This window comes from Papaver somniferum, chromosome 9 (assembly GCF_003573695.1).
Source record: "Papaver somniferum cultivar HN1 chromosome 9, ASM357369v1, whole genome shotgun sequence".
In the NCBI taxonomy this organism is placed as follows: domain Eukaryota; kingdom Viridiplantae; phylum Streptophyta; class Magnoliopsida; order Ranunculales; family Papaveraceae; genus Papaver; species Papaver somniferum.
Window position 1 is genome coordinate 67,146,861 of NC_039366.1, and position 11,564 is coordinate 67,158,424.

The window sequence follows — 11,564 nt, forward strand, 5'->3', positions numbered from 1 at the left end:
TCTCTCATTCTAATCCTGGTTATTTCTCTGCCTTCTAGATGTAAATACCTTACTAACTGTCTAGCTTATATTTCATATTTTGGTATAACACTAAAACTATCCTCCGAATTGGGCCTCCAACGGATGGATGATATATCACCTGCATCCAACCCGTGAAAATGACCTGTTTCAAAAATTCATCCGCAACCAATCCCCTGAGAAGCGGATTGAGTGTCCACCCGTTAAAATACAGATTGGTTTGGAGAAAATCTGTGGATATGCGTGTTTTTACTCACCCCTACTGGATAGTAACTTTATTTTTGTTTCAGCACACGGAGTTCATAGCGTAGTTAACTTTGTCCCTCTCTCTTATTCAAATTCCGGTTATTTCTCTGCCTTCTAAATGTAAATACCTTGTTCATTGTCTAGTTTATCCTTCATATTTTGGTATAACCAAAACTATTCTCCGGATTGGGTGTCCAACGGATGGGTGATATATCACCCGCATCCAACCCGTGAAAACGACCGGCTTCAATAATTCACTCGCACCCAATCCGCCGAGAAACGAATTGTCTAGCCGCAAAAATACGGATTGGTTTGGATAAAATCCGTGGATATGTGTGTTTTTGCTCACCCCTACTGGATAATAACTTTATTTTTGTTTCAGCACAGCTGAGCCCACTCCCCGGAGCAAGCTGAGCTAGTTAGACTAGCCCAATGTATTCAATTTTGGATTACACAGCGACAACTTTATTTCGGGGAGATTCTCGGTTGAAATTTTGGAGTAACTACCGAATTTTTGTTTTCGGATTTTATACCAATAATTTTTAAATAGACATTTTTCACACATAAATATAATAGAAACAAATTCTCATTTAAAATAGTAGAAAACCAAGATCCGCACAAATTTCAAAAACTTCAACGGAGAATTCCGGTCAATTCCGGCTAACCGTCTCAGCGAAATCAAACATTTTGCTATCTTGAATGCCAAAAGCGAAATTTTCGGCCAAATCTCAGCCATCTCTCCCGAAATTGAGTACATTGACCAGCCTCACTGATCCAACAACATGATTCTCATCTCTCGGAGACCGGACAGAGAGAGAAAATAGGGATCCAACTTTCCTTAATCGATCCCCCTATCTCTCACCCGCATTATGGATGAAAGTGTTATCCGTTGTACTAGACAGCATAACACAATTATTAGATACTGACTTAGTAGCTACTGGTAGGGTGTTTGGATAACCTTGAGACTTTTAGAAACCGAAAAGTCAACAAATAGTTTGGCGATACAAATTTAAAAATTACTGCTAGAAGCAAAAGAATAACCTTTTTGTGAAGCAAAACTTTTTTGTTTTTGTCTTTTGGGATTGACTTTTGCTTCTGGATTCCAATACTGTAAATCCTTGCTGCACAAATTACATAACAGCTCAAAGACTTTCTTTATGGAAACACGCCAACTTGGATCATGGAGGTGCATAAATTGTGATTTTCACCTTTTTCTTTTGAAGTGTGTCAATGCATGGGTCTTCTAAGTTATCATAAAAGATTTCTTTCAAACTTGGACAAAAATGTAAACACTTTCAGTTAAACTAAAGGTTGAAACTTAGTAGCTTTAAGATGCACAAGACATGTTTTCATCACCTTAAAATCAGCAGATATTAAGGAACTCTTTATTCTTGTGGAATAAAAACCCGTTGCTCCTTGACCTTCATTCATTCTCAGTTCTTCCTTTTTCTCGTCGAAAAATTCCTAAATATGGGTGGACCTTTAAGAAATATCTTGGTTACTTCTGTTTTTGTTGTTATGATCTTCACCTTAGCTAATGGAGATGCTCTTGTACCTGCACTATACATCTTTGGAGACTCAGTAGTTGATGTGGGCAACAACAACAACCGTACAACTCTTATTAAAGCCAATTTCTATCCGTATGGGAGAGATTTTGTAACTCATAAACCTACAGGAAGATTCTGCAATGGAAAGTTAGCTACAGACTTCACTGGTATTGCAAACAGATTTCATTTTCATCTTTTATCTGCATCGTTGTCTTGATCATTTTCTACGCAGTTCACTAATGGATTTTGTTGTTTTCACGCAATTGTTTAACTCAGCTGAGAACTTGGGTTTTACTACCTACCCACCAGCTTACTTCAGTCCAGAAGCTAAAGGGAGTAACATACTGACTGGTGTTAACTTTGCCTCTGCTGCGTCTGGTTTATTCGATAGAACGTCACGATTATATGTAAACCATTTCTCTTCTCACAAGTTGTGTGAAATAGTATTATTCATTTCCTGATTCGTTTGCTTCGCTGTAGCGTGCTATTGCATTGCCCGAACAACTGGAGAACTACAAGGATTATCAGAAGACATTGGTAAGGATGGTAGGGAAAGCTAACGCTACGTCCATCATCTCTGGTTCTATCTACCTTCTCAGTGCTGGGAGTAGTGACTTTGTTCAAAATTACTACATAAATCCTCTTCTCAATAGACCGTACACACCGGATCAATACTCAGACATGCTCATGAACTCTTTCTCTACTTTCGTCCAGGTTCCTCTCCTTGAACACTCATAGGTTATTGAGCGTTATGTTGATACTCCACTTGATTTGGCAGCAGACAGTTATCTAAACTTTGAATGACACTTTTGTGACAGAATCTGTACAAATTGGGAGCAAGGAAGATTGGGGTGACATCCTTACCACCACTGGGATGTTTGCCAGCAGCAATTACGTTATTTGGTAATTTAGGGAGTAGCCAATGTGTGCCAAGGCTAAACAGGGATGCAACTGCTTTCAACAATAAACTAAATTCTACAGCTATAGCATTACAGAGCAGACTCCCCGGCCTTGTTATGGTCGTGTTTGACATATACACCCCTCTCTACAGCTTCGTTACAAGGCCTACTGATAATGGTGAGTCAACATGAATAAAAATCCACCTTGTTACCAAAATTTAGCAATCTGGAGCAACATTTAGACTACTCAACTAATTCACTAGGATATTGGCAACTATGTTGTGTGAGGCGCAAGTCGACCAAAAAAATAAAAACAAAACTGATGGCTCGCATTTTCTACAGCGCTTTATTAGCTAGGCATCCCCTGCACGACTCGTGAGCCTAGGCGAGCGCCTAGATTGCCTTTCACAACATAGATTGGCAACACAAATCCAATTTATTTCCTGCAACTTCACATAGTAATGATGATGTGTGGGTATTTACCACGTTACAGGGTTCTTCGAGGCCAGGAAAGCTTGTTGTGGGACAGGAACACTCGAGACAGCATTCCTTTGCAATGCTAGGTCTGTCGGAACTTGCATGAATGCAACAGAGTATGTGTTTTGGGATGGATTCCATCCATCTGAAGCTGCAAACAAGATGTTAGCTGATGTACTCCTCCTCCAGGGAATCCCCCTCATCTCCGGCTAAACACTGATATCACATAGAGTCATTGTTGTTGCTAGATGTAAACAAGTTCTTGGTAAGTACATAGGGTTGCTGCTTGTCAGAGTTATGTTTCCATAATGTAATGAGTTGTGTATGCTTCCATGTAGTTGGATAAGGTCGTCAAGAATTACACCACTTGTTTAATTATGTTAAGTTCTAATAAAACAATACCAAGAATGCTTGCTCAAACCAAGAATATTAAATTTAAAATAAAAATACAACAACTAGTTTTTACTTGACACATGCACTAAGCAACCAAAAAACTGGGGTAACCCTGAAGCATGGAATAGATTCTCTTTGTTCATTATAGTATTTAACAATTAGGTTTCTGCTATACACAATATTACAACCTCAAATTCAGATTGGCTTACTTACAAGGTTAGATAACTAGAAAGCTTACAGAATTTCCACAGGTGTATACCTCATATTTTAAGAGAGCTCGAATCCTGCATTTGAATTTATTGCATAAAGAAGCTTTGACCTCAGAGTACTCGCCCGTTTATATGTAGGAAGCTGTATATTTTCGAAACAAATTCAAAAGATAGAAACCAGAGTTTTGTGTTTGTTGTCTGAAGATAAAGCACATGTAGTCATTTTGTCGATGTTTGATACCTTCAGTGTGTTATAGCATGTAGAGGCCGAAGGAAGTCTGTCCACGTCTTGACCTCCAAAGGATGCCCAAAGAGGAACATCACACACAACCTAACAAGTAAGAACAGATTCCTGTTTCAGCTCAAATTCTTCCCGAGTTCATTATTATACATAACAATATATGAACAGACCTGAAAAACTCCAGTAATAATAATGAAGGTCTGTAAATAAAAGCTAACCAACATCAGACCTTGTGAATAGTAAAGGTTGGTTGTAAGTGTTTAAATCCAAGTAAAGGAGCACAAGAACAACTTGTCACAAACTTTAGAAGCATACCCCGGTCCTTTGGCTCAAATCCTGCAATAACCTGCAACAGCAGAGGAAATACCATAAATGTTAAAGTCATCATTCACCAACTCCCACAAAATCTAATAGCGGAGAAGGGTATAAAAAACTTCTTTATAGATTATTTCTGTTGTTTCATGAAGCTCAAAAGTCAAAATCCTGGCTAAAAGAAAATTTTACAAATTGTTAGGCAACTACCTCCCAGAAAATTTTAACTGTTCGACTTCCGTCAGAATAGCCGCCAGTGTACCTCGTGTTTTCTCTTAAATCATCAATGTCAATGTCATGGCTTCCACCTGAAAGCAGCTGCATAAGGTAAAACCACAAGTTAGTAAATAGCAGTAAAAATGTGCACAGCCTTTAAAATATTTGTTTCTAATCAAAAGCAACATGGATTGTTTGAACATGAATGGTTCAATATATGGAAATGTACCTGATTGAATTCACTAGCATTAAATATATTCAACCAAGATGGCGATATAATGTCAATCATGCCTCTATAAAATGCATTTGCCAGAGGTATCATCTACAGATCAATATCAATTTGTAAGATAAGATAATACACAACATGAGACATAAATGTAGCTAACATGCCAAAAACAATATTTTATACCTGCCGATTGAGTTTATAGTCAGCAATTGCATGAACATACTGTAACTTATTCTCATTTGTCACTGCCATGTCTTTCCCACCAGGTTTAAGCTCAGAGACAACATGTTTACCAACTATTTCCTCTGTAACTGTGAAGTCCAGCGACAGGTCCTTGACATCACCATCATAATGCTGTAGAAGAAGTCATTGGAAATTATATAAATTGAAGATGTCTAAATAAGGTCAATAAGGGACAGCATGAAGACACCACAAGAACAGCATTCAAAAACAACTTACCTTGACGTACATAAGATTCCTGTAGACTTCCGGATCAAGTGTTGACAATTCATCAACAAAACTAAAGCGGCCTAAAATCTTTTGTACAAAAACAGGTGAGAAGGAATAATCCAACAAAATTCCTTCATAAAGTGCTTTTCCAACAACTCTGCCTAGGAACTCAATCATTTGCATACCATTATCTAGAAATCTCGCAGATGTATTTGGAATTAAATGTCTCTCTGAAGTTAACGTCTGAGAAAATATTCCATAACTTCAACAAAAAAAAGACAATTTATTAGTGGTGTCACATTTGGAATTCAAACCTAACAACATGGGAAAACTTACATATAGAATAAGCAAAGAGCTCATCCGAACTTACTCAGGGTCAAAAGCTGTTTTTGATATATCAGTTAGGAACTCTTTTGATAAACCACCATAGTCCAGGCCAGCCTCTGGCAAGCCACATTCACTGACAAAGGAAACATGAATACATGACTTCAACCTTGACCCAAGGGAGTTTAACTGTTTAAATCCATCTTCAACAATATGACCACGGCGAATCACTATCTCTATCGATCCTGGACCAGGCCCCGCAACTTCACCAGCCATTCTTCTAGATACTTTGTCCAACTTAATGAATTCTCTGAACATCTGAACTCTGTTCATTAAATTAGAGATGTCAAAAACCAGCAAATTAAGGAATGAACAGATAATGAAAGGACACACACTAATCGCATAGCCTGACATAGAGTTGAGCAACAGATCACATAGGTTAGCATATCTCCATAACAAGTAAATCCACAATTACTTCATCTCATCTGGTATAACACTTACCTTTCTTCAAATGGAAATACATGAGGGGTGGTAGTGATAGCAGAACCCATGCTTGGAAATGATAAAGCATCCTCAGGCCTAGAATTAGCAGATATAGATTCATGAGCTCTAGCAGCTGCTGCAACAGGAGGGCGACTATTTCTGGCCGGTGAGAGCCACAGAGAAGGCGGACAGAACTGGTGTCTGCAATCTCTCTCATACAACAAATGGAGGCATCTAACTGCAGCATCCATTAATGGTTTATTACGAAGGCTACCATGAGAAAACCCATTATACACCAAGGTATTAAGCACGGATGCGATCTTCCTTTGTTCCTCCAGTGTGAATGGAACCTACATCAATAAATAATGCTCAGATATGGGGAGAGATAACATCACCACCAAAAATGATGAGCGAATTTCTGCTGAAATCAAAATCCGGACCAACATACCTGCTTTTCATAAAATTCTATATCATCCAGCACTAACAGGAGATGAGAATATATAGCAGCAAAGAGATGTAGCATACATGACATATCTCTTGACAGACCTAGTGGCCCTTGCTTGAAAAGTTCAACATCCCATGTTTCACATGAGTCTTCCTCGGAGTGATCAAAACTCGGTGGTTCATAAACAGAGTGACTATCCTCCACATCCCTAGTCGATTTTCTGGTGATCCTTTGTAGTGCATTCACCCACTTATTCCCTGAATCCTTTGAGGTCAATTTTAACTTTCTACCAGTACTTCCATCATTATTCACTCCGGTTTCGCTTGTGCAAGGTTTGTCAGAAATAGAACTGGTGCAATTTTCTGGAAATATGGAAGCTTCAAGAGCTTTCCATAAATGAGTAAGAAATCCAGGAGTAAAAGATAGTGAGTTAAGGATAGGTAATGATCCACCCGCGGGGTTTAAGGATGAGAATATTCTCAACATGTACGAATAGAAATATGCGACGTCAAGCAGTTCCAAGTTGCCTAAACAATCCAGCTTCTGATTGGGAGGAGAAATACCATTTTGCAGAGAAAGCGCATCCTTCTTGATTGAGGACAGAAGTGTCACAAGATGCCACCGCTGATGGACTGGCCTAAAAATGCCTAAGTATGGCAACTTTAAGGTTTCGAAAGTTGTGTGGCTCTGGGATACAGCAGGCTCAATATTTTCTCCAGAAGAAACAAAATGTTCTTGATATTCATGGTTCTCCACCTTCCTTATGCTACCAACATTATCAAGCACAGACAATAAGTTCTCTGCAAAAATGCTAACAACACGAACATACACTCTGCAATCTAGACCAGAAGAAAATTTCCCTGGATTTGAGGAGTTGTTCGTATACTCTGTTGCCAAATTTATTATGTTTGCAAGAGCCCAACCAGCATTTGGAATAAATCGGTGACAAGCAGCAGAATCATCCAACTTTGACATTTTCATGAAGATATTCTCCTTAGATGTCTGCCACCACCTGCCATAGTTTGATCAGCCTCAACAACGTTTTGGAATCAATGAAATGTAATCATGGCAAGAGAATAAATGAACTGTTATCACAGGATACAACATGGGAATTACACCTTCTACAGCACCAATAAAAGAAGAAGATTGATAAGATTAAGTATGAGCATTAATAAAAGGGAGCTATAAATGCCTACAGAATAGTATCTTATGAAAAGTATGTTTAAAGGTAATACTGGAAGGCGGTGACTGAATCTTTCTTAAGTTATAAATTTGATTATCGTAAGTATTTTAAACTCCTATAGAACTCTAAGATTTCTTTATTAAGATTATGTCTTATGCGTCATCTTTTGGTGCTCAGTATTTGAGATTGTTAAACTTTAGATGATCCCTACCAGTAAAGTGCTGAGGCAAGGCGCGAACACAGACTGGTGCTTCAAAGCAGGCACGAGAATCACTGGTACACGTTGAACTAGCCAAGGAACTGTAAGTAGAAAAACACAATGCTGTTCCACAACGTCTTGCATTTCCAAGTACAGGGAATCATTTGGAAGTGATTTGCCAGCTTGAAAAGGTCGTAATGCCAATGTTATAGCACTTGCAATAATCAAGAAATGATCACCTGTCTGCAGAGCCGAGCTTCCTTGCAAAGGAACTTTCATATCCAGTTTCATCAAATATTTCCTAATACTCCTATGAAGACCACTTTGCTCAGTTCCTATAAATTTGACTAAATGCTTTACAGAAATCTCTGCACCATTTAGACCTTCACTATTGATGCATTTCCACCCTTTCAAATCAGTCAAGGCAACAACCGCCCGCATTGCAAGTGAAGTAGCCAAACAGAAGTCATCCCCCACAGGACCCGCTGGATCACATTCACCAAGCACAAATGACGATACAAAAATTATCTTCTTTGCTTGGTAATTCCACGTAGTTCTCTCCTCAAGTGTACCCGTAGCCAAAGAACAAAAATTCTTCTGAGATTCTACAATTTCAAAACAAAAACACTTAAGAATTCAGCACACGCATTACCAATCAGGAGCTAACCAAACAATTTGAGAAAGAGCATATATACCAGTTGAGTCAATGCTTTGCAAGAGAAACTTAAAGCAAGTCAGCATACAACTCAAATTCCTCGCTTCCAACTTCCTTTGTGCAATAGACGAATGAGTTATAAAGAAAATAAACGGTCTCAATAAACAGTTCGACACCCATTCACCAGTAATCACAACATCAGGCTGGCAATTCACTACAGCTTCCTCCCATTCTTGCCGAATTTGGACAACCAATTTCTTCGTAACACTGTAACCCCTCCATACTCTCTACAACAACAACAACATAATCATCTTTTCCGGCCAAAAAATCACATTAGACCTAAAAAACTGTAATTTGGGGAAAAAATCAGAGAAAGAAATGATGATAACCTGAATGAAGAGAGATGCAGATGCAGCTTTACGCGTATGATTACGAAGCTCTCTTTCTTGTGTAACTTTTTCGAGAAGTGCTGCTCTTGTTATCTCTTTAGCACTTGCTCCCCTCAATGATACCTACAAAAACAACAGCAAAACACATGATCAGACATCGAAATTGTGCCCTAAGTTTCTCAAATCTGTGAGACTGAAAGTAAGAAAGAGAGAGATTACTTGATTATTTCGACGATCAGCCATCGAAATGAAATCGAAGAGAAAGAGATTTCAGGATTCTATGAAAATAAGATATCTGATTAAGTCATATAACCCTCCCCTCGGCCTTTTTTCGGAGAAAACTGTTTTCTTGTTTTGTTTTGTTGCGTTTCACGACTTAAAAGGGTGTTTCAATGTTTGTGTGCTAGCTTTGGCGAGGGCTGCGAGACAGAAAACAAAAGGGAGGAACAATGAGCTGCCAATGATCTAAAATCAGCCTACGGTCGAACCTCGATATTTAAATGTTCGATAAATGAATAATCCCGACTAATGAATAATTTTTTCGGTCCCGATTTGGGCCAATATGATAAATGAATAACCTCGCTAAATGTATTAACGAATTAAAAATTTGGATCCTTAAAGGCCCTATAGAAATATAAACGAATAATCACTGAATTATATATAAAAATAAACCAAAATACATAATCAGAAAATTTTACTAAAAATATATGTAGGAATGAACTCAAAAAAATTCATCTATGGTTGATTGTCTTTTGTGATAATTGGTATTTGATACTCAGGTTTTGACCAACACTTGGCGTTGGTCTAACATTTGTCCAACGTTAGGGGTTGGTACCTGGACTGAATGTTGACCTGCGTTGACCAGGTTAAGTCCTAAATTATGTTTATTAATTATCAATGAATTTTTTATAAATATAATTATTTAGCGAGATTACAATTATACCCTTCATTCTACTAATATTTTACACGGCAACCATTGAACACTAACCCTAATTCTTTCACCTTCTCCTCTTTCTCCTAATCCTTGCCGCCGACTCTCGATTCAATCTTTTACAAATTTAATTCATCAAAATTAACAAATCCAAATTCACAGAAAACCTGTTGAAAAGCTTGAAAAAAATCCACCTCAAGTCTTTTGGATCATCTTCCATCAGTCATAGCCATCAACAGAATCAGTGACAGCAGATTCATCTTCTTCATCTCATGACCATAGACGCACCTACAGAAAATCATCTTCTCTGTCTTAATTTCTCAATCAGATTGAACCACGGAAAAATCCTAAGTTCATCTCAAATTGCAACACAAATTCGAACCCATTATTCAAAACAAAGAATCATCAGAACCCATAATCACCTTCTTGTTTTTCAATTACAGCTGCAAATCGAAACCCTAATTTCATTTACCTATTCAATCACCACCATCACAACACAGAAAACTTGATTCAAAGTGAACTCGTGTCTTGATTCATCCTCTGCAGCGACTTTATCTCAGATTTGTTTAGAAAGGGAAAGTGAAGCTTAATCAATCGACACGAGATCAACCCACAAGCCATTAAAGAAAGGTGTACTCGATCTGATCAATCTGACTCTACAAGGAAATAATCAAGACGAGATCAACCCCACAAGCCGTAACGATACTATACTCGAAGTTGAATCTAATTTCTTCTGGAACTTTTAACTTGAGGAATCTAATAATGAACCATTCAAATTGTTATACGAAACATCTGGTGATTTCAGAGAATGAATACGAGAAGTTGATTTTTTCTGGTTATCAGAGAAAACACGGTGAAGAAAGAGGTGGCTGAGTTTTAGGATTTCTTTTTGGGGAAGAATACTTACCTAAACACAGTGAAGCAATGATAGTCCTTCAATGATCTTAACCGACTAAATGTTTTTAGTCTTTTGTTTTTTCAACCGTTGGATGATAGACCCTGTTCAAGGCTAGATTTGTAAACTCGGTATATTTACCTTTTTTTATTTTACAAAATTAATTAAAGTTTGGTCATAGACAATCAACGTGGGTCAACGTCCAGTCCAGGTACCAAGCCCTAACGCTGGACAAATGTTAGACCAAAGCCTAGTGTTGGTCCAAACCTGAGTATCAAACACCAATTATCCCTTGTCTTTTTCTTCCACCCAAACCAAAATGCACCGTTTCCTTAATTTTATGCAATGCTTGTACAATTTTCTGGAATATTTTGCTCGTGTTGTAGAAAGTAATTCTTTAAAGTGACCATCGCCTTGAAAAGCATCTTTAGATGACACATTTGGTACGACGCTACTATCATCTGGTTCAGGATCATTCTCATTATTCATTATTTACTCAATAATTTCTTCGTATGTCAGAGACTCCATAATTGCATCATTCTCGTTAGGATAGTTCAAAAAATGTTCGACGTCCATCACATTTCTATAACGTAAATTAGAAATGACACCAGTTAATCCTTGGATTTCTTCTTCTAATTGTCCATTTTCTGGTATACTTGTACATTTTCTCCTATACAATTTAACTTCTTATTAAGAAAATATTGTCTAAATGAATAAAATATTCATTTATCGATAAATAAATAATCCCGCTAAACGAATATTTTTTCTTGGTCCCGAGAGCATTCATTTATCGAGGTTCGATTGTATTCTAAAATCATAAATTCAT

The 11,564-nt window shown here is 37.7% G+C and overlaps 2 protein-coding genes across 4 annotated transcripts; one reads left to right on the forward strand and one right to left on the reverse strand.

Annotated features, from left to right (window-relative positions):
* The first annotated feature begins 1,675 nt into the window (after positions 1-1,675).
* On the forward strand, positions 1,676-3,607 carry LOC113313192 (GDSL esterase/lipase At5g03810-like). Its single transcript, XM_026561931.1, has 5 exons — positions 1,676-1,978; positions 2,088-2,218; positions 2,292-2,525; positions 2,630-2,888; positions 3,204-3,607. Exons 1-5 carry the CDS (start codon positions 1,735-1,737, stop codon positions 3,398-3,400), a joined length of 1,065 nt encoding a protein of 354 aa, XP_026417716.1. The 5' UTR covers positions 1,676-1,734; the 3' UTR covers positions 3,401-3,607.
* On the reverse strand, positions 3,599-9,290 carry LOC113313190 (E3 ubiquitin-protein ligase UPL7-like). 3 transcript variants are annotated; one of them, XM_026561928.1, is made up of 14 exons: positions 9,132-9,290; positions 8,913-9,035; positions 8,564-8,810; positions 7,881-8,473; positions 6,490-7,488; positions 6,060-6,391; positions 5,605-5,883; positions 5,244-5,496; positions 4,968-5,138; positions 4,788-4,880; positions 4,553-4,660; positions 4,260-4,376; positions 4,031-4,120; positions 3,599-3,931 (listed from the first exon to the last, which is right to left on the reverse strand). In XM_026561928.1, the coding sequence occupies exons 1-14, from the start codon at positions 9,153-9,155 to the stop codon at positions 3,848-3,850; spliced, it is 3,513 nt and encodes a 1,170-aa protein (XP_026417713.1). In that variant the 5' UTR covers positions 9,156-9,290; the 3' UTR covers positions 3,599-3,847. The 3 variants fall into 3 exon arrangements, 2 of the variants coding, with proteins under 2 accessions (XP_026417713.1, XP_026417714.1); XR_003341747.1 differs by having other exon boundaries at positions 3,875-3,931; positions 4,346-4,376; XM_026561929.1 differs by lacking the exon at positions 3,599-3,931 and having other exon boundaries at positions 3,980-4,120; positions 4,346-4,376.
* Positions 9,291-11,564: the final 2,274 nt, after the last annotated feature.

What these genes read in the sequence shown, in the direction of transcription:
- LOC113313192 (XM_026561931.1), top strand. Translation starts at nt 1,735, where the DNA reads ATGGGTGGACCTTTAAGAAATATCTTGGTTACTTCTGTTTTTGTTGTT. An exon ending in ATAGAACGTCACGATTATAT is followed by an intron (nt 2,219 to 2,291) that starts GTAAACCATTTC and finishes GCTTCGCTGTAG; the next exon opens with CGTGCTATTGCATTGCCCGA. An exon ending in CTTTCTCTACTTTCGTCCAG is followed by an intron (nt 2,526 to 2,629) that starts GTTCCTCTCCTT and finishes CTTTTGTGACAG; the next exon opens with AATCTGTACAAATTGGGAGC.
- LOC113313190 (XM_026561928.1), bottom strand. Translation starts at nt 9,155, where the DNA reads ATGGCTGATCGTCGAAATAATCAA. An exon ending in GGAATCTTATGTACGTCAAG is followed by an intron (nt 5,139 to 5,243) that starts GTAAGTTGTTTT and finishes CTTCTTCTACAG; the next exon opens with CATTATGATGGTGATGTCAA. An exon ending in ACTATAAACTCAATCGGCAG is followed by an intron (nt 4,881 to 4,967) that starts GTATAAAATATT and finishes ATTGATCTGTAG; the next exon opens with ATGATACCTCTGGCAAATGC.